The 27,876-nt window shown below is 38.6% G+C and overlaps 1 protein-coding gene across 1 annotated transcript in view; it reads right to left on the bottom strand.

Moving 5' to 3' along the window:
- chrm4a (cholinergic receptor, muscarinic 4a) overlaps positions 1-27,876 on the bottom strand; it is a 36,759-nt gene continuing 8,883 nt past the window's right edge. Inside the window, exons 2-7 of the mRNA XM_086067692.1 lie at positions 15,492-16,090; positions 13,683-13,837; positions 13,401-13,605; positions 11,509-11,592; positions 10,241-10,510; positions 1-6,759 (exon numbers count right to left, since the gene is read on the bottom strand). Of these exons, the coding sequence (XP_085923818.1) occupies positions 6,514-6,759; positions 10,241-10,510; positions 11,509-11,592; positions 13,401-13,605; positions 13,683-13,837; positions 15,492-16,090 (1,559 nt within the window). The 3' untranslated portion in view covers positions 1-6,513. The remainder of the gene's footprint in view (positions 6,760-10,240; positions 10,511-11,508; positions 11,593-13,400; positions 13,606-13,682; positions 13,838-15,491; positions 16,091-27,876) is intronic.

Below are 27,876 nucleotides of genomic sequence, written 5' to 3'. Positions count from 1 at the left end.
ATTGCGCAACAAAGGGTGTTTATTACCATCGTAATGGTGTTTCTTATACATACTGATATCTGGACCACATATGTCATATTTACAAGGTATGAACTGTGCGCAGTGGCGCTGGCGAACATGCTGCAAAAGTCCAGTCTTGAAAGAAAAAGGCAACAAAAACGCTTTACAAAGACAAACATCATCAAAATGTGCTTTCCCAAAAGCTGCAACAAAAACGTTCACACAAAGTAGAAACCTTCTTAAGTTATCATGTCAGTGTTGTTCAATGAACTTGCACTACATTTCTGCATTTGGCCATTTTCTTTTTAAAGCTCTGCTCAGGTTTAATTTTGACATTTTGAATAAATTAGACATGTCATCTTAATAAGAGCAACGACAACACTCTCAACTGACCGAAAGGACAAAGTTATGAAATTCTGTTCTTTACATTTTTAAATGGTCATGGGAAAACTAAGTGACTGTTTATATATATATTTTTTAATGTAATACAAAAAAAAAAAAAAAAAAAGATCAACATACAGATTGTTATGAATACAAGCGAAGAAAAACTTTTGTTTGCAATTGATCCGCCAAAGGCAAAAAGGGCAACCGAAGTAGAGAAAGCAGTTGGGAAATCAGGTATAAAAAAAAAATTTTTTTTTTTAAGTCTTCACTCAGTCATGCAGCTCGATTGTGAGTGATCTGGCGAATGCAAACGTATTGAGGTTCATTTCCTCCGGTGTATCATGAAAGCTTATGGAACCTGACACACAAGTCTGTGTGCTCTGTAAGCCTTTTCGGGAGATTCCAACCGCTGTCGGTGGGATTACCCTCGGCGCAAACATACTCGCTAACGAAGAGCGCAGAGGAGCTACGTAAGCTGCAGCGTCGACAAGTGCACGCTTCCATCGTACCTACAATGGAAGCACGGCAGTACGCGCTTACAGCAACAAAAAAGGGATATTTGACAGGATGAATGAACTTCGTTTGACCTTCTCACCCTAACCACTTGAAAGAAATGGCACCATTGCGCAATGTTATGCAATCAACACCAAAAACACAACAAAACCAAAATATTGTGACATTAGTATCCCAGTTATGAAACGGATAGGATTACATAAAGCATACTCGTCTGAACAGTGAGCTCATGTTTTGGAGTCAAATCCACTCCGCACAGTACACGAGGAGTTTATTGATTTACCGCAAATTGCTTCAGATCAGAACAATTCTTAAATGTAGCTTTTGGGAAAGCAGTTGTTTGAATAGCACATTAAATAGGAAGCATATATATACACATTACATACAGTCTAGATGTTTCCAAAATAAAGGAAACATAATTGATGCATGAATTTTTCTCTTCCATTTGTCATAAATAGACCCACCAGTCCACCAAGTTAAATACACTGTGTTGAAAGTTATTATGCATTTTTTTTGTTTGTTTCTTGATCATTCGTTTCCAGGCAAGCCTAATTAAAGGATCACTTTTTTTTTGTTGACAATAATTTAAAATACTGTATTTGCAATCATTTGTAAAATTCTATCCAATCTTCAATATTATAGCAGCAGATAACTGTTGATGACAAAAAGCATTTGCCAAACAATTTAGAACAGTGTATAAAGGCATGGATGTATCCTTCACAGATTTTGTTTGTTTGTTTGTTTGTTTGTTTGTTTGTTGTTGCTGTGACTCGATTGATGCTGTTGAATGTTTACTATGACAAAAAGGAAGAACGCATTTCACAATGCAACGTCGGGTCATCAAAAAAGTGCATGCGCCGTAAAGTGGAAATCATTGACCACGCCAGATTCAGACAAAAGCATGCTTCACTCTCAAAAAAGGAAAACAGCAACTTTCGAGGTAAAACGGTTTGTCACCTACGTGACACTTGCCTCAAAGCAGTACTGTACATTTTGCCGGTGGAAAAGTACAAACACTGAGTGTAATAATTATCCTGCTGGGACACATTGGTCTACTGTTCCTTGAGCGACCTTTACTCCCACTGTGCCCCTACTTGGGCATCGAGTGAACAAAACCTCAAATTAAGTTAACTACTAACAGATTTGCAAGACTGACCAGTCATTGTGTTGACATTGCACGACTGTTAAATATACATTATATGAGCTGAAGTGTTGAGATCTGTTCACATGACTGGGAATAATGATTGTCTTTTCAACAAAACGATTGCCTCGCACACGCGACCACATGAAAATGCCTTCAAGCGCATGCCAAACCAAAATTGAGCGCTAACATTAAGGTCGTTCGTGCCAATCAGCCTGAAGAAATTCATTTCCGGAAAAGGCACAATGACAACATGGAGATTGAAGAAAATCGTCGTATGTATGTACAGGCTGAATATCGAACGTCAATAATATGCTCACACATTTCCCACTCCGTATTATCGTATCAATTTGCACTTCTTGTTAGTGAAATGGCTGCAAGTCACAATCCGGTGTCCATATAGCATGTTGGCCTACTGTATGCGTAGATGTCACCTGGCATAACCGTAGCTCACTTTTCCCATAAACGGGTGCTTTAATGCACATGTGGTTTTTGAACCCAGAATTAGCTTCTGATTTGGCTATTAAAGCATTTCTTCCATACTGTATGCTGTTCCGTTTTTTTCTTACAGTCTAGGGATGATACCGTACAGCTGTGCTAAAATGCACTGACACTACGACGGATATCACTTCACCAGCATGGCACATACTTTCCAGGTAGGAGGCGGAGCCCTGTCAGCTGTGCAGAGAGACGGAACTCTAAGGTAAACATGACAGCCGACTGATCCAAATGACGCTCTTGTTTACTCGAGCAGCAATGGAGGCGGCCGGCACACAAGTTGTTGGAAATAGTTATTCTAAATATCTTCGGTGAGCTTTATGCCATGTTCAAGAAAAGCTTGTGGGTTTTTTGGGGTGGATTTTTAAACTGTATTGGGTTCAAATAAAATACATTTCCAAAGTAATTGCAAGAAGTAATGACATTATCAAGTACATGTTAGTAGTAGTTATACAAGCGCGTTCTTATCGCAGTCACGTGGCCACCGGGTTGAGGCAGATATCTGACAAAACCACATTTGGATTACAGTTAAGGGGTAATTCGATTTTTTTTTTTGTGGGACATCAAATAGCATCTAAAAGGAGCATGGAATCAATCCATCACTGCAGTATACTGTTGGTGTGTTCAAATCAGGCATACCTTGGATCTCAGCTACACTGAGGAAAAATAATGGCTTTGGGTGTTGGCTGCCATTGACGGCTATAGACGTCAAAAATTCATTTGAACTATTTCTATTAGTTTCACTTTTTTTCCACTTTTGTTAACAAGAGTATGAAAACCTAGAATTTTTTATTGTACATTTAGAACAGATACAAATTGTATGATTAATCGGGATTTAACGATTGAAGTCATGCGATTAATGAAAATTAATCGTCTGACACCCCTTAGTTTTAATAATCTTTTCTTCATTTTTTTATTAGGGGCATCAGGTGATAATTTTTTTTTAATTGTAATTAATCGCATGACTTCAATAGTTAACTCACAATTAATCAAAAATGTTATATCTGTTCTTAATGTACAGTAAAAAACGAAAATTCTAGGTTTTCACAACAAAAGTGGAAAAAAATGTGAAACTAATAAATACTTCAAATGAATTTTTGACGTTGATAGCCGTCAATGGCAGTAAATGAGTTAATTGTTCAAATTACCGTATTTTTCAGACTATGAGTCACATATAGAGGGAATTGATTTTACAAAAACAGAGCCCAAGAACCGTTGAGGTTGGACGAATCTTACACTTCTACTTATGGAAACGCTGTTACTTTTTACTTTAAAATGGCTTACCTGAACTAGAATCTCGTATCACATTGAGGTCAATGGTAGAATCCTGGTCGGCTATTACAACTTTTGGTGCTGTTAATCGTAGTTGTGGCATAAGAAAGCCGCATGCAAAACTAGCGATACATTACACATTAGTTGCCATGGCGACTATTTCTCTTCCTTCTTCTTCCATTTTGGAGGTTGGTAAATACTTTTGGTGTATTACTGCCAACGTTTCAAACAATGCTAAAAAAAAACATTTTAAAAAGTGACCACTTCTTCTTCTTCTACTTCTACCATTTCTTCTTCCACTTTTCTTTTGGTGGTTGGCAAATACTTTGGTGCATTATCATCACCTACTGGCCACCGGCAGTAATGCAACAAAAGTTGCAGCTCTAATTTGAAGATATGAAAGTCACACCTGAGTATAAGTCGCAGGACCAGACAAACTATGAAAAAAAAAGTGTGACTTAGAGTCCAAACAATATGGTATACATTTTTCCAGATGGAAAAAAATATATATAATAATAATAAACAAAACATCAACACAAGTCATTAATCGGAATCTCATAATATAGGACTGTTATTATTTTGACACATGTTTTTTTTAACCTTACGTTTCATACTTACTTAGATCAATAAGTACTTAAATAGTGACATTAATATTCATTTACATGAGTCAGCCACTAATATCAGTGTAATGGCTTGTTACTTTGCTAGATATATTTATACTTTTTAAATCAATATGAATACTAAATACTGTACATATTCTCTTGTTAAAGAATACAAAGTGTGCAAATAAATCAGATTGCAGCAAGCTGCTCTCTCTCATTTTCAATTTGTGACTTGTTGGAGATACTGCCTGCAATCCTGACTTATGTGCCCTTGAGCAAGGCACCAAACCCACCCACCCCTGACTCATCTTGGGAGAACAGTCAACAATGGTGCGTTCCTTTTCACATTTCTTTGCTACAAATAAGGTATCCTTGTCCATCTATCTACTACACGTATTCCAGCGACATCAAATGGCAGGCAGAGCAATTAAATGCTCATTCAGTGGATGGCAGAATTTGCTCTTCATATAACAGAATAATAGCTTTGATGAGATCATTATTTTGTTTTCTATACCGGTGACATTTTAGTCTGGTGGTGTGACGTGAGAAGGTTTGAATTTGAAATCCAATATGTGCCTTGGTTGAATAACGTGTGGTCTGCTTCTTTTCTGTGCAGTGAGGAACAAAATGATACTGCTGTGTTAATTGTGTTTCCCGCTTACGGATCTCAATCAATAAACTAAAATAAAAATGGAAAAGTCCAGTGTAATGCTATATCATCAATGGCTGATACGGCTAAAGCAAATATTGGTCCCCTTCAACAAAGTACACATTTCTGATTGTTTGACAAAACACCTCACCGTTGTTAAAGTCCCTGTAAAGTGAAAATAAATGTCCTTTAAATTTGACACGTCATGTTCCACAGAAGAGCAGAGAAGTGGAAAACCGTGAAAAACCACGCTGTTGCGTATCCCATCGGGTCGTCATGGCCTTTTCTACAACGAGGCGCTCTAAAGTAGCTACGGCAGCCCGCGGCCCTGGCCACACGCTGGCGGTCAAGTCGGGCTTCTTAATTGAAATTTCACTCCCCCACGCTCGCCGGTCATTCTGAGCATGATATGCGTGCACTCGCGGGCAACAACAAGGCACTCTAATGCAGCCATAAAGCGGACAATCCCAGGGGAAGATACTTTAACACTTTATCTCCACAATTGGGAGCTTCATAGTTTTCGGTCTTTGCGTGTGTTTTCAGCAATTATCTTCAAACGGTACAATGCGTTAAGAAACAATTTAGTCTTTAAATTCACTTTACGGGGTCTTTAAATGGAGGGAATCACCGAAAGTGATACATAAGTGCGTTATGCCGAAGCCTGTCATCAGAAAATAGAATATGGTGGATCCATCGTCCATTAATCCATTTTCTATGTGAGTTTGGAGTCACAGAGAAGCTGGAGGCTACCCAACCTGATTTAGGGTGAGAGGCTCCCTGCATCTTGATCACAAAACATCATCTTAGATTATATTGTGAAATATGAAATCGGTCTGTCCTTGGCTTGAGGTTTCGTGTCTGCACAAGTCACAGTTTGTTGGACTTTTCCCGAATTGAATGAAGTTAATCTTTTGTAGTCCACAATCAATTTTCACAAGCACCAGGTTGGCTTGAGTCGAATAAAGATATTATAAAATGATTGTAAATGGAATGTGTTTCTAATCTCTGACAATAGAGTGAAATCTCTGAATAGTGGGAACCATCGAAACATCTTTGGCCAGCTAACGTGATTATCGTCCTCATCTATCAGTCTGTCCTGTACACGTCATCCATCCATTCCAACACTGTCTATCGTTCATTCATTAATCCAACCTCTGACCTCAGCACATTCCTCCACCCGCCCTCCAATCACTGGCCATGTCCTTTTACTCCCATACATTAGTAATCAGTTCACCGGTATCAATCATTGTCCTTCCTGCTCCCCCCACAGCAGATTTGATCAATCATTTTTCGACTGGAGATTTTGTCCATCCTATGGGGGGAGCTGGAGGACTTACGGGCTCAATTTTCCTTTATTTGCAACATAAATCATGTCTCCGCTGCAAATGTCTTGAGCAGCCCATCTTTCAAATACCTCCATCCATCCCGACCCCCTCGTCTTTCCCTGTTCCTCCTCATCTTGTGCCAATGTTCTTGTATTGGCACAGCAGCAGGTTCTTAAAAGTCTTTTTGAAGGTGGCGTTGCAGAGGGCGTAGCAAGCCGGGTTGATGGTGGAGTTGACGTAGCACAGCCAGTAGCCGATGGCCCACACGGTGTCGGGGACGCACGACTGGCAGAAGGTGGAGATCAGCACCATCACGTTATACGGGGTCCACGTGATGATGAAAGCCAGCAAGATGGCAAAGATCGTCTTGGTCACCTAACGGGAGGGAAAAAATATTGAAATAAAATGAGAGCGAAGAGCAAAGACGGCTTTCAATCATTTCTGCTCCCCAGGCGACCCGTGTTGTTTTCCTTTAATAGGCCGGAGGAAAGTAAGGCTCCAGAAAGTTTTGCAGTTCATTCCACTGAACACTATCAAAGACTGCTTGTTATTTAAACATACCACATAAAACTTTGAAAATATATTTCATAAGAGCTAAAGGAAAAAAAAACGTCTTTCAACCTTTCAGTATTTTTCTGCAGCCCGTCATACACACACAAAACCCAAAACAAGCATAATGAGACAAGTATGGATGATCATTTAGGCAGAGAAAGTTTTTTTGTTCCAAGTTGTATAACTACTAAGTACTTTTGTAATATATGTACGACTGATTTGATGTCAAGCATCCAACCATCCATTTTCTATATCCTCATTATGATCATGGACGAGCGCCTATTCCAGCGAGCTTTGGGAAAAAGGCGGGCTACACGACACCTGGACCGGTCACCAGCCAATCAGTAGCTAGTAGTAGTAGTAATTTAGAGTTTACAAGGAACCTTGAGTTCTCAACGAAACAAAGTCAACGTCAGCCATCGGCCACTTGGTTGTTGAGTGTCAGTGAGCGCCGTCGGCAGGCAGTTTTGGTGACAAACACTCTGATTGGCTGTTAACCAGCACAAGAAGCGGAAGTGATGAAAGCAACTAAATAGCGAAGTAGAAGGCATCCAAAGACAGCATTCACAGACCATCGTGAGGAGAAGCGGTTCGGAAAATGGATGAATGACTACTAGACGTGTTTAAAAAGTAAGTCCTAACCTTTATAGGTTAAATGTGATATATAAGAACCTGTGAACAATTCAGTTTAAGAAAAGTCTCTCGGAAAGCATTGATTGCGTTCATTCATATCTAGAAACATGTGGACTGCTCTTTTCCTTATTTTTTTTCAGATATGGAGAAGCGAATTGTTTGATGTTTGGTCAAAGTGCGTATAAGGTGGCGATGGCCACGGTAATGTTGGTCTGGATTGAGAGGCGTTTTGGGGAAATTCTTAGCAATGTATGTACAGTATGTGCAATGATTTTGAATGGAAAACTTTTGTCTGATCCCCACTTTTACTGATATTAATAAAGGATTTACCAAAACAGATGGCTGACATTGATAATGCATGATAATATCGTTTTCCTGATTTAAAAAAAAAACATGAGCGAGTGAAATATGGGCCATCCCAGCCGGATGATCCCTTTTTTTAAATACACGTTAATGTTAATACTAGCCAAAAATAAAAAATAAAAAAGCACCAAAAAATCCAACTTAAAAAATAAGAAAGTATCACAATACGTATCGGATCGCCAGCAATATATATATATATATATATATATATATATATATATATATATATATATATATATATATATATATATATATATATATATATATATATATATATATACATATATATATATATTTATTTTTATATATTATTTTATTTTATTTTTTTGGAGAGTGCAAGCCAAAGTATTAAAATAAACATATTTATAAATTTTGGGGTTTGAATGAGTTAAGTACAGTATTGTCCATTTTGGACAGTCACGTGATCATTGTGACATATCGCATGTGTTAAACACGCAAAGAATAACATGGCTGCCAATGACTACAAAGAGAGTAACGAGGAATTATTGTGTCCCACGGCGGACATCAAAGGTGGAATTACGCCCTAAAGCACAGAAGCACTTCTTCAAAAGCAGTACAGCAACGAAGGACCCGCCAAAGATTTGTTTCCTGCCAAAAGAGAAGTTGAAACTGTGGCTCGATAAGGATGACGTATTCAGCCGGCCCCTAGCAAGTAGAAGTTAGGGACCGTCTGCAAGTTGCGTGTCACAAAGGCTCAAATTAGCAGTCAAGTCATCATTGACATTGGTCACTCTGGAAATTTAATTTTTTAACGGTCCCTAACCTGGACGGGAAACATCCAGCTGACTTTCTCTCTACCAGGCCAGCTACAGTGCGCTTTAGCCCACATTAGGAGAGACCACCCACCACCACCCCACCCACACATGGAAGGACATGAAAGCTGACCTGCAGAGGATTTTACTCTGATCAGAATTGGCGCAGTAATCGGGATAGAAGACAGCATTTTTCTTGCCCATTACGTCAGCATACTCCCATTCAACTGAACAAAGGCATCTGTCGATTACGCACCTCGCACGATCATCCCGATCACATGGCGTTGCTCACTACATGTTCGTATTTTGATACTTAATCGGTTTTAAAAACAAATCACGGAATAAGATGCCAGAGATATTTGCACTTTTATTCTTTATCCACAATGCTTAATCGAATACTGGAAAATGACTTATTAGTGGTGTGTTCTTTTAAGTGCTGCTTCTCGCGTCTCCTCCCCACCTCGTCTCCTGTTCAGAGACGCGGCCAAGTGGTGATGAGCGAAAAGATGCTGTTGCTGTAGGGATTCTGCTCCGATCTCCCAGGAAAAGATCTGAGGTGGACCACTATGAGTCCACCCAGACGGCATCTACCTGCAGCGCTTCATTCCATTACAAGGACTCGCGTGCTGTTTTTAACGAACATAGTTCAGCGAGGTCAGTAAACTGTGAATCCTTTTCAGGGTTTCTTCCCTTTTCAAGCAAATGTTTTATTTTTTTAGATTTTCCTTGCCTGCGGCAAGGATGTTGTTGTGAACTGTGAGCCTGTGAATCCCTTTCAAAGTCTTTTGTGATAAAAGGCTATACAAATAAACTTGACTTAATATAACTAAACCCAAATCTCAGAGCCGTGAAGCGGATGTGCTAACCACATGTCCACTGTGCCGCCCATTTTCAAGCATGCAGTACAAAACCCCCCAAAAGAAATGAAAAATGTATGCCATAAAGCTCACATACTGAAACCCCTTGTACAAGTTTTGACCTTCAACCTTCTCTGAGGCCGTTCCCACCTCCCTGAAAAGGTGCCGGAATGAGACTCCAGATCGGAGGTGCTAAAGTCTCGGTCTCTGTACCCAAATAAGGAAGAAAATGGATGGATGTTTGAAAAAGAAAAAGAAAAAGAAAATATTTCTATGTTAATCATTACCTCATAATTTATTTTGTTATCATTTAACAGATGTCTCGGAGAAGGGTGTGAGACGGATGATAACTGCCTGTTCTTGTGCACATATATGACCTCTCTTAATGAGAATTAGTCAGAGAAGCCGTAAGGTTGTGATTAAACTGTCTCCTTGCGTGCACATTTTTATACAATTTTATATCTCATTATTCTTTTAAGTGCCTTGTCCTGATTCCTTTCCACAAAAAGGTTACATTTTTCCCTTGACAATGGCCTGTGGCTAATGGTGTGCTCGCAATATTAGCATTATTACTTGTGTGCCAGGACTCTGAATACGAAAGCCTGCAATCATTTTGCATTGTCTCCCTTTGGCTCAGTTCTGTTATGGAAGATGGCACTTAAGACCCAAAAAACATACTTTCTTTTCCCTGGCGGCCATCTGTCTTTTGCGCTTGACTTGGCTGCGAGCGATGCTTGCAAACTTCCTCGCGACCGTCCTGGGGCGGCTGATGGGGATGGAATGCCTCTCGGCTCCCGCCATGGGCGGAACGATCTCGATGGCTGTGATGCATTCATCCCCCGCCTGCTTGGTTACGATCTTTATCTTGGACCACCTTGAGGTGGCATTGATTTTGGACATGGAAGGATTTGTCAGACTTGCTGGAACTGGGTTAGAATTAGTTGGAGCCTGGTAAAAAAAAAAAAGGGGGAAAAAAGATCAATAAAGCAAGAAAAGTTTTTCAGAAAGTTTTTGGGAGTACATCTCATTTTTACACATTTTGAGAGGGACATTTTTGTCCATTTTTCTTTGCAAAATAGCTCAAATTCAGTCAGAATGGCTGGAGAGTGAGTAAACTGCTCCAATTGGACAATGAACACAAAACTGGTTTTGGAACAGATAAAGGGACGGTCTCCACAAACCCAAACCTCAACCCAAGTGAACATGTTCACTGTGCTTAAAAGCTGGCTCCATAATGCGAGACCCGCCCCCTTTTTTTTTTTTTAAATCAACACTATCAAAAAGAACAGTGGAATAAATCCTATTGAACAGGATCTGAAAGATGAAGATCCACACAAGCACGGAGATAACATGCAAACTCCAAACAGCGGCTCGAGCTAACTTTGGATTCGTGAACCTCAACCTGAGAGGCAGATGTGAAGCTAGCTAGTTCCCCATTTTGCTGCCACCACTGGCAACCATTACAATCCAATCTAGTGTACGATCGATATTTTGTGTTAAAATGTAAAATCATTAACCATCATCACTCATACACTACAGCAGAGGTGTCAACCTCATTTTTGTTGCGGGCCACATCATTGTTATGGTTTCCCTCAGACGGCCATTGTAATTGAACAAATACACTATAAATGTATGATTGCTGGTAACAAAAAATGCTTACAATATTTCAGTGTTACTAAGAAAGAAGACAACTTGTAACTGCAGTATTTCAGCAAGAAACATAAAACATAAAATGATATGGTGGGTCAGATTTGGTCCCCGGGCCTTGGGTTTGACACATGAGCGCTATCCCTTAAATGGCATAAGCATATCAGATTGCAATTGCCAGATTCTGAATTTTTTGGATTAGTTGTTACTTTATTTTGCCTAACTTTTTAGGGCATAGTAGAACAGTAAGAATTCAAAAAATATATATTTTTAAAGGAGGGAAAAATGAAAATGCTTACATCAGGTATCACGTCATTGCTGGCCTTTGGTTCTGTTGGGGGAATAAAAGCTGTGGACGAATCATTGGAGCTCTCCTTTTCCTCCTAGATGAGATAGAAAGACAGATAAACAGAAAGGTAGACAGCCAGACAGATTTGGACTGCACAAGTCGAGTAATATGCGCGTGACGGAAAGTCGAAGCTAACAATTGAAGCACTTTGCTGACCGACAGAGACACGCCTTTGACCACTCACACACTATGCTGTCCTAACTAACAGTTTGTAGGTGTTAAACACATTCAATCAAAAGGAAGAAGAGCAAGAAGGAACAGAGGAAGTCTTGCTACCGTGGGAGAGAATTGTCACAGAAAACATGGCGGCACCACTTGATCCCTGTGCTGACAGGGACGGGGCAGCTCAACCCATGACTCGTTTTCACCAAACAAAATGACAAGAAACAGCCAAACATGACTAACAGCAAATCCAACCGGAAAGAAAATGATGGTCATAAAAGGCTCCCCTGATCGGGAGTCTAAACATTTGTAAGCATCAAATAATGGCAGCGTTACAAATATATTGTCTGTCCAGTACAAAAAGTGAACATTGTGAATATTTGCATCCAGTCTGTTGCTGGGTGTTTTTATCTTCTGTACACATTTGCACAACTGTCACAGTGAAAATACCGCAATTCAACAATGTAAGCTTGTCCACAAGCACAGACAGCCAGTGCTAAACTCAAAAACAGTGTTTACAAAATCATGTGCCACGAGAACAGATAATCTGCACACTATATGGTTTTAGGGTTGATTGTATTTTATCATAACTTTTGAATTACTGAAGAGTTGCTTGATGTGAGCAGTCAACAACAATGGCTGTTATGTGACTCATCATAATTATGTGAATGTTAGGATGCAAACCTAATGAATTTAATAAAGGATAACGAAGTGTGCTATTTTGTTACAAAATCTAGCAACATTAATTTAAAAATAATTTACAGCTTAAATCAGAATGAAAGTTCTATTCGGAACGCCTGATGAATACGGAAATTCAATTATTAGCAAAGCGTGAATTGTGCTCAACTTTCTGCTCCTTGACAAGGTTTCGTTTATGAAAACAAATCAGTTCAATAATCTTCAAGTAAACATTTCTTTAAACAATATGTATTTTCCTCTTCTTTTGCTTCTCACTGTGGCTTCTGCTGTTGCATTTTGCAGGGTGAATGTAATATCCCAGTGGGATCCTGGGCCAACGGCCGCACCCCCAAATCCAAAAAATCTGAAATAAACCTGTCAGCTAAAGAAAAATGTTGTAGCAATCTAAATCATGTTTTACCCTGAAGTAACTTTAGTCAAAATACCAATTTGTAGAATACAGTAAATTAAAGGAGTGGTCTTAAGTTTTGACCCCCCGCTCTATGATTGGCTGGAGGGGTCAAAATTTACTTTCCGCCCAGAAACGTCCATTTTATGACAGAACACAACAAAATGGCAAAATACAGGCTGGGGTGGTGGTGGTTGATGACAAAATCACCAGCACACATTAACAGAAGCCCAGAGGTGTTGATTGAGAAGGATTTCATGTGTCCCGGCAGTTTTACATTCTCAACATTTGCGAGCTGTACAGTCAGATGAGATCAGCCTTTCATATGACAAAGTCAATGAACCGGCTAGCTAGCTAAGTGTCTACGCAGAATGGCACCAATTCGTTTAGGTGAGCTCTTGTACGCCCCCTTCAGTGTGGCTGCCGCAGTACACTAGAGGAAGCTGCCGACAACAGTACGGAGGAAGAATCCCGCCTATCATTTCTTTATTGTTGTCCAATGAAAAAAATACAACATGATATTTACAAAAAAATGCAAGTGAGGTACTCACTGCTGTGAGTTTATGTATAGGTAAATGGACAGACAGACAAACCTGTGTTGTGAGTCCGGGACTGGGTTGGGCCGGTGGCTGTGGTCCATCGGCTTTGGCTGCACCCACCCTGCCGTTCTTCACGGCCTCTTCAACAGTGGTTGTCGAGTCCAAACTCAGCTTGGGGCTCATGCGGGGACTGTTCTTTGGACTGGTTTCATTGTTGTTGTTCTGCTTTAGCATGTGGCTCTTAGTCATGCTGGGTGCTCTGGAAAATATGCAATATGAGGAATAAATACAGACAAATATTCCTAACTATTTTTTTGCATTAAATTAAAATTTTACTTTGAGGCTTTTTTCTCCTTCTTGTCGGGTTTATGTTTGGAAACTCTGCTCCTGGATGCCAGCGAGATGTGAATGTACAGCACGGTCATAATTATGACTGGGAGATAGAATGCTGCTATAGCTGTGCCAAACGTCACCGCAGGGTTCGACAGGAACTGTGCAAAGACACAAAGACATATTTTTCATCTTGTGGAAACGCAATAAACCTTTTTTTTTCTTTTTCTGAAAAGGGTTATAGTCAAGCTTAGATTTTACAAAATATCGCATCCTCTCTTTGCTTTGGAGGAATAATAATACAGACACATTACCAAGAAAAAAAGTTACATTTCTGGCAGCACAGTAATAGTGTCACAAATACACAATTAAAGTTTTTGTTATTCAATGTCAAAATGAAATCAACAGTCTGAACTTGAAGCCACTTTCACACTGCTAGATTGCTACGTGGGAGGTGTAACCAGGATGTTTTTGATTGTCTTTCAAGCAGAACTTGCTGAAGCAAAGCACTGCTGTGTCTGAAGTGCTCGTTGACACAGCTGATCTTGTTTGCTCCGTTATAATAACGTGATGATTTCAGTTGGACGGCAACAACTGCTTTTAATACATGCGTGGACAGTGAGTCTCGGTGTTAAACTTCACATTTTCTTCATGGCTATAAGTTCGGCCTTTGGTCGGTCGGGACTTGGTAGATACTTTATTGATTCTCTTGAGGAATTCTGCCTGTGATACTTTGCCAGAGCCTGCAAATTTTGAGGTTGACTTCAACACTCTTAGCCCATATTTGATCAATTACACAGAGTTCAGGAATGTGTTAATAACACAAGTTGAGATCTGAAGATGTAGTCACATTGAACTGTTTACACATTAGGCTTGGGCCGGTTACTGTTGAAAAAGTTGACTCTTCGATAATTTTATTGCTGCCGGTAAAACAACATGTTTGAGGTAGGATATAAAAATTGTGTTTATGAAGAGGAGTCACTACTTCCAATACAATACCACAAGAGCCACTTCTCGCTGACTGATTCAAAGTAACATCAATATATTACAATAACGATGACTTGAAGCGATAACTGGCTAATTGGCTTGGCTGACGTCAAGTTTCTTTCTCCGTGATGTTACTTCACAAAGCTGAGAAAAGTAAAGAAGTAGATAGATACTCGTTTTTTGGGGAAATAAGTATTTTTACAATACATTTGGATTATTTAGACAAATTCCATTACTCATGTTCTTTCTAAAATTATTAGCATACTTATGGAGATGTTCAATGAAAAACAGTTGTTAGTTACCAGATATTTCAAAATAATGCATTTTAGAGCAGTGATTAATACCATGATATTTTTGGCAAATAAATAAATGCTTGACTCGTTATGCGCATTATCTGTATATTACCTGAATATTAGGACTTCATTCTCTAAAAGTTAGACACATTTTCTTGTAATAGCCTTGTGTATTCCTGACATTTTCCTCAGTTATTTATTCTCATGAAAACCAATTCCTAATACCATTATATTCTCAAATATGTATGACCTTTTCTTGTAAAACTGCAATTTATTCAAAGAAATCATCTTTTTGTAATAATGAAATGTTTTCGAGGACAATTTAGGACCCTGACCTTGATTTGTGCAGGTGTGTGGCTTGGATCTGTGCGTGCAAAACATTTTGGCAAGAAGCCCTCCCAAAAATATTGTTCGCAGCCTCTCGGGGACTTTGCCATCTGCAATTTGCATTCACGCTTGTTTGGAGTTGTGATGTACAGATTTAATTAGAGGAGATTTCATGCCCTCCAAAAAAAGGCTAACTTTTTTAGTGTACCTGAATGTAACACTCTCCAGGTGGTACTGTCCTCTGCCCAACGATGAATTGCCAGAACAAGATGGCAGGGGCCCAAAGGATGAAGGACAAGATCCAGGCAGCCGCAATCATTAAGCCCGCCATCTTAGTGGTCCTTCTGGCGGGGTATGTGAGGGGCTTGGTCACGCAAAAGTAGCGATCAAAGCTGATAATCAACAAGTTCATCACCGATGCGTTGGACACTACGTAATCTAAAGCAAGCCACAGGTCACAGACCACGGGCCCCAGGGGCCAGTATCCAACGATGATGTAAACAGTGTATAAATTCATGCTGAACACACCAATGATCAAGTCAGCACATGCCAATGAGAACAAGAAATAGTTGTTGACAGTTTGCAAGTGGCGGTTGACTTTGATGGACAGCATGACCAAAATGTTCCCCGTGACGGTGACGAGGCTCAGCGAGCCCGTGACCAGGGCGATAAAAAACATCTCGACTGCCTTGTACGGACTTGCGGCTCCCGCGTCGTCGTCCGCTGGCGAGCAGAACACCGAATCATTTGTGGACACGTTGCACGTTGTGTTGGCAAACAGGTCGCTGGACTTGTTGAGGGAGGATTCTGCAGGAAAACAGCAAGAGAGAAAGAAATGGTATTTTTTAAGGAAAAACGTAAATCAGTAGAGAGTGGCTGTGTTTGTAGTCATTGATGAAAAACATTGAAATATCTCACAATAACAGTCAGCCTCTTCACCAATGCACCTTTTTTTGGGTGGGACATACACTCAGCTATTTCTCGAAAAACTCTTTGTGCTCTTTCTGTAACGCTCTAAGATGCCAGAAGATGGCGCCAAATCCCTAACAAATTGGAAAGTAGTAGTTAGTGTCAAGGAAGAATTTTAAAGTGGTACATCTAACCAGGGCCTCTTCATACTGTTTTTTTTTTCTGGAAACTTTCCAATCTGAGTTAGATGGGTCACTCCTGACCAGCCTTTAAAAAAAGGAAACAATATATTCCTACACATTTTCTTTCTTCTCCCATGCATTTGCATGACAATCAATTATACACGATTTTTCATTATTCGTTGACTGGCAAGAATAACGGAGTTCTAGTGTACAGTTGGAAGTTGTAATTTCACCATTCACCACTAGACGGCAGACTTGGTTTAATTGTTCCTGCACCTGACCTTATACTGCCCTATATATACTACAGTGTGACAGCCATATTAATTATTTTGTGGATTTGGAATGTTATGCAGGTTTGTCTTAACATTACCTCAATAATATTAACATTCTGAGTGATCAAATTTTTGTGAAAAGATGTACAATATGTGTTTTTGCACTTAATATTGGTTTTCTGGTTAGTAGTTTTGTGCCGTCCTTGAATGGTAATTTTCCTGGACAAAGTGTTTTTTTGCCCTGGAAAGAAAAAAAAACATTATATGTGTTTTTATGTTTTTTATTCTTCAAACCCTCTGTTGGGCTGGTTCTTATACATGCACTGAGAAATGTATTATGAAAAATGAAATACATTTAGAGCACGTATTTTGCATGTATGTTTTCCATTTTAAAAATGGCAGGTTTTCCATACATCTGGTTAGGAAGAGTGTGCTGCTATGTGCCCCACCAGTAGCGCTGATGAAAAACGAAGGAGAAGCTGCTAATATGTGCAATGGGTCACCAGCAGTTTAAACTTGCACAACCTCGGCAGGCTCAAATGGTTTTGCAGCATCCCTTCATTTGCATGTCTAATGTTATTGTTGATACAGCTAAAAACAATAATTACAAAGAAAGCTCAAATAAACTAGTGCACGGCTGAGATTAAAACCACTCTGAAAAAATAAATGTATTCACTTGGCGCTTTGAAGTACAGCAAGCAGCGATACACAGCGTACCATTTATTTTTTTATTTTTTGTGGAACATGCTGAGTCAAGTTATTCCAAGCAATTTAACAATGAGACTGGTTTCCCGTGATAACATTCAGCGAATGCTTTAAAAGTGCCGTACAAAGTCAGCAGGAGATGGCGAGCAGAGGGTAATGCGGGTGGGTGGGGGTTCGGGGATTTTATACACATCGACTCATCTTTTTTCATTATATTTGTTAATATTCTGGAGAATTATTCAGTAGTGCACGCAGACATTATGTACTGATTTTTCAGTTGTTGTTGTTCATGTTTGTCCAACATTCACTTGTGGAAATAATTGCTGTAGTTACATCTTTTTATTTTTTTTTCCTTTGCATTTGACGCATTTAACAAATGCGTCGACAACTCACAATAGATGAGGTGCAAAAGAGTTTCAGAAACAAATACAATTCAAACACAATAGCATTAGTGTGAATGCTTTTCTCAGCAATTCCTCCGGTTTGCACGAGAAGAAAGAAACCCATGCATGCATTATCTTTACTGTGCAAAGTCACTGGGAACAAAAAAAAGGAACTGTCTGCACTCTGTAGAAGTCAAACCGACAGTCCAAGTTCTGTATGCAAATGATGCAGTCAGCAAATTACTGAATGCGACAATTACCGCTCAGCAAAGTTCAACACTGTACTGCAGCACGAGTCGCGTTTGTTTGTTCTTTGCCTAACGAAAAGACAAAGAACAGACTGTGCACTCGTTTGGGACAGTTGTTGTTGTTTTTTTCCTGAGCGCTATTGTTGTCAAGCACTTCCTTTCATTAGTATTACCAACATGTCGACAGCATCTCTAAGCATTCACAATCCATTTTGGAGAGCATTTTAACACAATGGAGTCTGAAGTTGGATGTAGTTCTGCTATAAAGGACCATCAGTGGCACAACTGAGCAGGTTCTTGAGAATCAGTACAGAGTTTAAATATATGGGCAAGCATTCTCTTGTCAGTTATAGGTTTTTTAATTACACTTTTTGGTCTGGTTCTGCACGTTTAAAGGAGACGACAACAACAAAACTGTCGCATGAGCCAAAAGAGAGAACAAGTGTATTGAAACCAAATTGCAATAAGGTTAAAGCCCTTGTAACTTGAAATGTCTTCTGAGTTGAACACACCATAGAGAAGATTCTTGTTAACAATGCCAAATTTGAACGATTAACAAATTGCCAGGTAAATAATAAAATTAGACTTCAATTTGGTAAATAAAAAAATAAAAAAAATCATACAGTTTTCTCTACTCTCAAATCCCCAAAATGTATCCACTTAAAGCCTCTGATAGCTATAATAATAATAATAATAATAATAATAATAATAATAATAACAACAAACTGGGTCATGCTAGTACAGAGCTCAAGTCACGTCAAAGCTTTTTTCCCCTCCTTTATTTCTGTCATGACAATCGATCACGCCTGACAATGAGGCACTCTAAAGCGACCACACCAGTGCAAAGCTGTCAAATCAAACTTTCTCCCAACCCTCTTCTATTTCTCTCCTGATGCTTCCGCCTTTCTCACAGTGATGTGTTCGCACTCATAGCTGACAATGAGGCACTCTAAAGTAGCCGCACGCTTGTATGCATAGTTGTAGGCACGGTTAGATGTGCACATTGCAATTGCGCTGCTGATGTCAATGAAGGTGGTCAAGTGGGGTGGGGATGACTCATGCTTGCACTCAAGTGAGTCACAGGGCTCTCATTTAGCCACGCCCACCCAAACACTTCCTACTATATACTATACTATATAATTATCAGTCTCTGCACAGCAATTATCTACACATACGCTTGATATATTTCGAAACAAATCTCTGAATTCACTTTTAAAAATGTGTGTTTGCATGTAAACAGCTGTCAGCAACTTAACATTGACGAATTATTACATAAATCCAAGACCGAATCTTTCATGTTAGTTTCAAACAAGCATTAGAATATGATGAATTATTTTCGCACTAAAATATGTCTTGTGAAGCATGTGCAGTATATGCACGCACACATGTAACACGCCGAGACATGAGCCTGTGATGAAACATGTATGTCAGAGACGGGATCTGTCGTGCTTGAACCGTATATGCACAGACGTTGCTTTTTATAACAACCTTCAGAGACTTTCCCTTGGGGGGTAATTTCTTATATTTCAGTGCACACGTAACCGTGTGTGGATTCATTGACAAACATAACAACATACGGTAATTGCCATACGCCATAAACATTCTATTGTTGCATTGCATAATAGCCCCAGGAATTAGAGATGATGTGGAAAATATGAATTTCCTCATATCAAATGAAACTTTTTTTTTCTTCCAGTTTTGTGATTGATTTCTAATCTACTGAGAAATAGTCATTGGTGAGATGTTCAGACCTTGGTGTTGCCACAGAATGATAATCTGTGGTGCATAGCTATACGACACATTTTTCTGCATTTTTCTAACTCTTCTAGTTCAGTAAATTTGAAGGCTGCAGCCCAAATTGAAGCACATTTTTACTCGGACAATTACCTCCTGAAATTCATCTTTTTGGACACCGACCACTTTTCACCAAAATTACCAGGAACTTTTAGTTGGGTACAATCGTTCCTGGAACAAAATGTTCCTGTGGCCCTCTATTATCGTGTGTTTGCATAACAGCAGAGGTTTATGGAAATGAGATGATGTCACAGTAGATGTACCTGCAGAAAAAGGAAAAAAGGAAAAAAAATGACGACATTAAAGCAACAAATGGTAATACTGTGCTGCCAATTGGTTAACCAAGTGAGAAATGTTTTGTTTACTTGCCTGCTGTAAATTAATACAACCACAGCAACATTGGAATTTAACATCCCAAAAGAGCGAGTGTTTCTTCAATGTTTATACAGTTTATTTACCCTCCATCCAGCACCCTCCGAGAAAGATTATGTCCTGCTTGTCACTCTGCAATGCATCATTGGACCAGTGAAAAGAGCTGCCTGCTACTGCAGCTGGAGATTAGCTTGACTGAACATCTGAGACTGGGACATACCGTCAATAAGAAGCCCAAGCATTGAGCAAAGAATTATTTGTCACTTGGCATGTGATAAAGGAAAGGACATCTCTGTATCTGTTTTCGCCATGTTGTGAGATTCATTCTATGAAAACCACAATATATGCAAGTCATAAGAAAGTCTCAAGTTTTTTTTCCCACCTCCTTTCCTCCTAATCTTGCAATTCAATGTCTCACTGGACCACATTGGTGGGCAAGTCACAGTAGATTTAACTGATTCTCTGAAACCCAGGACACTCCTGATAAGAGTCAAACTTTCCATTTGATAGTGGCCTCACACATTTGTGCAATAATCCTGCTGTCTAATCAGCATCTTGACAATGTCACACCTGTGAGGTGGATGGATTATCTCAGCAAAGGAGAAGTGCGCCCTAACAGAGATTTGTGGAGAATATTTGAGAGAAACAGATCGTCTGTGCTCATAGAAAAAGTCTTAGATCTTTGAGTTTAGCTCATGAAAAATGGGAGCAAAACCAAAAGTGCTGCATTTATATTTCTGTTCAGTGTATTACTAGAAACAAATTCCCAACCGTTTGCTCCACACTTGACGAAGCTCAGGCTTAGACTCTCTATGAATTATAAAAAAGCAGACATAAGGTTCTTTACTGCTGATTCCATCTCCAAAGCCTCTCATGTCTCAAATGTAAGAAAGCAGCACAGCATTACGAACACTGAGATGTGTTTGCGGTAAACAAAAGATTGAATGAACGCAGATATTTTGCAAAATAGAAAATGTGCCACACAATTATCTTATTGCCAAATTTGCTCCTTGGGAGGAGGGGATTCATTCGTACCAACAAATGAATTGCAATGGATGACGGCACCAGAAAGGTGTAATGATAGAATTGATAACCACTATACATATGTAATCGGTTCGGATTGCGCACGATCCTCGGATCGGTTGGTGGGGGAAAACAATAACAACAAAATGCGACTTCACAGTCGATACCATTCTGACATGTCAAGGAAGCTGAAATATACTCAATGTAACAATCTAAGCCTAATTCAAAATAACATTGACTAAATACAGTAATACGTTGACAGCAATGCAAATAGCCTTAGTATACTTTTATTTTGAAGTTGGCCCATGTCGTGGCGTGATGGCTAGCTTGACTTCTCTTTTAAACGTTTCATTATCGTAGTTGATTAACATTATAGTTGCGACCAACATCTACACAATGTTATCCCGAACTCGTGTTCAATCGATAATTTAGGACGCTAAGAAACCGCTAATTAATTACGCCGTCATTGTATGATACGGCAGAAGTCTCCGACATAAGTGGCTAGCAGCTAGCTGTTAGCAATACCAACGAGTGACTGGCTGGTAAGTGAGTTTGACAGCTGATGTCTGCCTTACTTTAATTCTTTTTCAATATTCTGGACCAAGACTACAGGTAATGTGCCTTAAATTGCACGTTGAGGTATTTTCATAAAAATAAATAAATAAATAATAATAATAAGATAATAGAACTTTGTCTTCAATTATTTTATAAAAAACCTTTTACCCATTAAAAAGAAAAACATTCAACTCAAAATGTCAAACTTAGCTGTTTAGAATATAAGAACACAACTATAAGCCATTAACACCTTGTTATTTTACACATGGAAAATGTAAAAATAAGAATGTTTCTGCCTCATGAAGTTGTGTTCCTTGAATTTTTTTTTTTTAATGTATTTAATAGGGAAAGGCGTTTTACAGCAGTAGTAATAGTAGTAGTAAGCTATTATTTACATTATAGTAAGCTAGCATTTACATTATAGTCTATAATAAAAACGTGTAATATCAACTGCAGTCGTTTTAATTTTTTTATTATTATTATTATTATTATTATGCTGTATCCAAATCTTTGCATTGCAGTTACGCCCACTGTTTCAGTTGCCTCTGTTGAGCGGAGCTTTTGAAAGACAAAGCTGATTAAGACTTACCTCCGCTCATCAATGGCACAAGAGCGTTCAAGTGGCTTGACGATCATAAGTATTAATTACAATAAATACAATCACCTAATTGATGTCTTTGCATCTAAATAATGCTGCTCTGGAAAAGGCACACTTCCAACTTCAATACGTATTCATTTGTTTCAGTTTTGTAATTATCTTTATTTAATATTTATTTATTTAAATCAGGTTGATTTTCTTTTTAAAAATTATCATTATTGCATTACATCAACTGTTTCATGCGATATGGTCATTTTGTATGCATGTTATATTTGGGATGGGAGAGGTGAGGCTAAAAAATATGAATTTGTTATCACTTTACCATTTTTTCTTATAAATGGGCGATAAGATAACAGTATTGTATTTAGGAGTACACTATGCATGGTATGTTCAATTGGCTCAATTGGTTTTATTGGATTATGACTTATAAGGGAATCCCCAAAAATATCTCCCTTGTAAGGGTTCCTTGGACCCGAAAAGTTTCAGAGCGCCGGGTTAAAGCAACCAAAGCTTTTTCTTTTTATAATCAGAATTTAAATCTAATTTGGAGGCTAAATATAGTTCTGATGATGATTTTGCTCAACAGTGGATGGCGGCGGAAGAAGAGTCTGGAGCGACATTAGAGCTGAACGCCACAAGGGAGCGCTTGCAATCCTCTGAATTTGCCGCAGTGACGCAAACAAGACAAAAGACAAAACTGAAAGAATTATACAGCAAACAGCTCTTAGTGTGCACTCTTTTTGTTTTGCTCGTTCGCTCAAGAACCAGAGAGGACAGCTTTAAGCCTCACATGGACGGTGTTTGGTTTAGTAGTTCGGTTTACAGAAAGAACAAAACATGTCAAAGAACGGGATTTTTTTTTTTAAATGTAAACATTTTATATAAAAGTAGAAAGCAGTCACAAAGATGGGACCAAAGCTCTTTTTATGATTAGCAGTTTATTTTATTTGTTTGTTTGTTTTTAACCTGTACTCAAATAAGATTATGGTGGGTTTTTTTTGTTTCTTTTTAAGATTTATAATGACAAAAGATATAGAGCTCAGTTGAAAGTGAAAAGGAGATGAACGAGTTTGGATTGGATACCTGTAAATATTAAGTTAGTTCTTGCTTCAACAGACAAATATTCTGTTTGTTGATATAAAACAGAACCTAAAAAAATGCTTAGTCTTTATTCGCTATTATTGTAAACCACTTCTAACATTATACACAGTTCTAACATTCTTAACGCTGCACTTATAAATATTAATAAGAAAATTGAAAAATGTAGTTATAAATGTAATGCATGTGCATTAAATTGATAAATACATTTATAAAAATACAATTATTACAAAATATATGTTTTAAGCCAAACTTTTTAAAATTAAATCTAAATGTAGTGAATTTACATAACGGGTTCAAAACAACTTGAGACTGGTTCACACGGCTCGATTTTAAAATTGAGACAATACATATTGAGAAGGAAAAAAAATCAAGGGTATTACGGGTAACAGTTTTGAACGCACAGCCACCCATCGGCACCATCATTCATTAAAATTTCCAGCTTAGACGGGAAGTCTCATAAAGACTCACGAAAGTACATGTGACTTCAGAGTAAACAAACATGGCGGACCGGCGACAATAGTTTGTGCTTTGCTTTTAGTTGGGGGGAAAAAATGACATAAAAAGAAATTCCGTTGGTCAAAGGAGTGGAGACAGCACAAGCACGGACTGTCTGTTATGCCATGACTGGTTTGATTTTGGATTTTCCGCCGTCCTTTCTCGCCGCCTCGCTTTCTGATTGGCTGAACACACCACACACGGCAGGAATATCTGTTTAAATCATATTTGGGATATCGGAGGATTGGATATCCTTACGATTGTCGGGATCAAGCTTTAGGCAGTAACTCTTTCGCGTACCACTAGAGGGAGCCTGCGTACTTCAAGTTTGACTTTGAAAACCACAGAGTTTGTGCCATAACATTTTCATGTGAATGCCGAAAGAATCTAGCATAACATATCATAAATTTCACTCACATTAACTCATTCACTGCCATTGACGGCTATATACGTCAAAAATTCATTTAAACTATTTCTATTAGTTTAACATTTTCCCACTTTTGTTAACAAGAGTATGAAAACCTAGATTTGTTTATTATTATTGCACATTTAGAACAGAAATAAAATTTGTGATTAATCCTGAGTTAACTAGTGAAGTCATACTATTAATTATGATTACAAATTGTAATCGCCTGACGCCCTTAATTTATTATTATCTTTTCTTTAAAAAAAAAATTCTTTAAAATTTAAAAAAATAATAATTAAATTAATTTTTTAAATAAAGAAGAAAAGATTATTAAAAATTAGGAAATTTTCATAATTAATCCCATTTTATATATTTTCTAAATGTACAATTAAAAAAATCTAAATTTTCATACTCTTGTTGATGTCTATAGCCGTCAATGGCAGTGAATGAGTTAATAATAGAGTGCATCATGAATGATATTATTGTAATCAGAAACTGTAATGGCGTCGCCATTTTGCAACGGATTTGAACTCATAAAAGCAATATGCAGCTCAATGTGCGGAAGGCTTTATTTTTCTCAGCCCCAAAACTGATCAATTCTGAACTTGGGGATTTTTTTTATGTCTGCAAAAAGATCAAAGAAGAGATAATGAAAAGAAAAAATGTGGGGGATGGGAACGCCACACTGTTATATATGAATCATTATAATCCTCAATTCATTTTATCTTTAGTCATCTCACTTTCATATTTCACACTTTTTTTAGGCAACTGCAATTGATACTTTGAAGGCCAAATCAAAACATGTAACATATGGACTTTTCATAAGCATTGCAGTCATCAAGGAGGGTCCGATTTTTAGCCTGAGGCCTCTCTCTGCGGAAGACACAAGTGCTGCGTGTCCCCCAGCCTCTGCTCCGCTCCAGCAGAGCACAGCACAGCATTGCCAATCCATATTTCACAGTGGGACGCCCTGTGTGGATAGCGTGTGCATGGTTTAATATTAGATGTTCTCTTTGATATGGAGCTTTCTCTCCCATACTATCATCAACTGTATAAATGTTACTGGACATATTTCCTCTTTAAATGGGTCATTTTACCACACACCCATAACACACAAAAAAACAAAGCAAAAAAACAACAAGAACATTAAAAAAATAATAATAATAACAATAAAGTATCAACTGCCGTTGAACATCTGAGGTTGAATATGAGTCTTTCCCGAGTGTTGGCCTGCCTCCCATTAATTCAAATTTAGAAGAAATCTTTCCATAGAAAACAATAGAAATCACTCAAGGATTTTCTATAATATGCCCCCTTAAAATCACATTCAATATTTCACTGCACATGCACAAGTCTTGTGACACCAACTAAACTAATTGATGGCAAATCGCCTTTTGCAGCGCTTGTATACAAATAGTTGGTTCCCGCGAGTGCCTGCCCACCCGTATTACTCCGAGCACAATGACTAAAAAGGGAACACTTTGATGAGTTTGTGATCTGTGTGGAAATGAAATGACACTGTATCTTCTCAAGCTCGAATGAACTGGTGAAAGGCAGGACTGGTCGCCAGTCATTCACAAGGCACGTAAAGACAAACAACCAGTCACATTCCCATTCACACTAACTGTATGGACAATTTAGAGCAGGGGCCACCAAACTTTTAGAAAGTGAGAGCTACTTCTTGGTTATTTATTCATGTAATAGTCAACCTGTTTGAAAATACACATTTGCTCTGAATACCATTAGTTATATTATTCTTAATAATTGCAATACCTGCAAAAATGATTTAAGGCTCCCACAGGGGACCAATCAGCATCCTTGGAAGAGGCAGTGGCTAATGGAGTCGAGGCTTTTCCCCCCCGACGCCATGGTTTTAGTTTGCGCCTCTAATTTCCGATATGAGAATTGCAATTTACACGTGAAACCAAATGATCAGTTAAGTCACACACCAACCAAATTAGTCGCAAGCCAACTAGTATTAAACGTATTGAATACAAATATGTCATTACTGTATTTAAGTGGATTTTTCAGTTATATCTGTACTTGATGTACTTTGATTTTTCTTTTGACTTCAGCTTCCTTCACCATATTCTTTGTTTTATACTTCTTACTTCTACTTAAGTACAGAGTGTGAGTACTTCGTCCGCCTTGTACATCGGACATCACCAACAAATATTATGCAGTGCAGTTGCAATTAAAGCTTGCAGCCGATGACCATTTTCTACATGCGGCAAAACGAGTCTGTAGTTTTTAATTAGATTAATGATGGGTATGGCAATGAATAAAATATCAGCAGTGTAAGCATAAATTTCTCCCTGCAAGTTAACATTCGAGTGCAGACATCTTGTTCTTCGACAACTTTTATAACATCTAACGCTTTCATTCCCACACAGGGGCATCGGCGATGATTACCAAACGACGTGTGACATGGGAGCTGTGAGAAAATGGGTCATTACGGCATGAAACAGGGCGGAAGATCACAACATGACTGCAGGTGGCGAGAGCCGCTGGTGATGCTGCTGCTTTCACGATTCATACATTGAGTTTGCATCCTCACTTTCGACGGTGGTTGTTTGAGAGCTTTTGGGCTGGAGCAGAACAATGAAGCCTCTGCCGCCATTTTTGTCGCGATCGTCATTTCTGGGTTTTCATGCAGAATGATATTCCAGTGGATGGAACTCAATTCAAATATTTGCATGTCAATATGGATTTTGTTATTTGAATGGAAAGAACATCACATAGAGGAAAACAACCATCCGTAATGGCCCCTATTTGCCGTTGTATCGGAGCCATGCTGCGCTTGCCGTGCGCAATTCTCTTGTGCAAATTCTCAGGTGCCTAACAACTGGGCGGCGGGCTGCTACTGAGCCACACAGAGAGAGCGACCAAATTACCAAATGTCATTTCATTTGAAAAGGCGATTGGCAAACTGGCAAACCGGTGTTAAGGTGTATGACCACCACCAATAAGACGATAAACTCGATCTTTTGCTGCATTCAGATGGTAGGAAGTCTGAGTTTTCCGACTTCAAACCAGGAAACGCCCACTTCAACTCAGAACAAAAAAGGACCCCGATTTCACGGATGGACTACAATGTGATGTCACTCTACAATGGCGACCCCTTTGGAAACACAGACCATGAATGGTTAAACACAATTGAATTGAGTATAAAACTAGATCGCTTTCTTTGTTCCTAAATATTCGACATAACTCCAGGTATCACAACGTACGTGACAGTATGCCGCTCCCTGCATGAAATGATACGGTGTACTACTGAACTCTATGAAATGCTTATGAAATCATATAACAAACAATAAATAAAGCAAAATTGCAAAAAGGCAAGTTTGTTGGAGGTCAAAATGAGTTTTGAGGACCAAAATACAAAAGAATTTCTAATATATATATATATATATATATATATATATATGTATATATATAGAGAGAGAGAGCTTGTATCACTAAAATTCATTAGTCAAGTCACTCATATCTCAAGGCACCTCTGTCATATCAATCATTTGTGTTTATTCTACACAACTGACATCAGTACTCA

The sequence above is a fragment of the Leptonotus elevatus genome, chromosome 2 (assembly GCF_054856555.1).
Source record: "Leptonotus elevatus isolate MCC_2025b chromosome 2, RoL_Lele_1.0, whole genome shotgun sequence".
NCBI lineage: Eukaryota > Metazoa > Chordata > Actinopteri > Syngnathiformes > Syngnathidae > Leptonotus > Leptonotus elevatus.
Note: the sequence above shows the minus strand (reverse complement) of the source record. Positions and strands in the feature narration are given on the sequence as shown.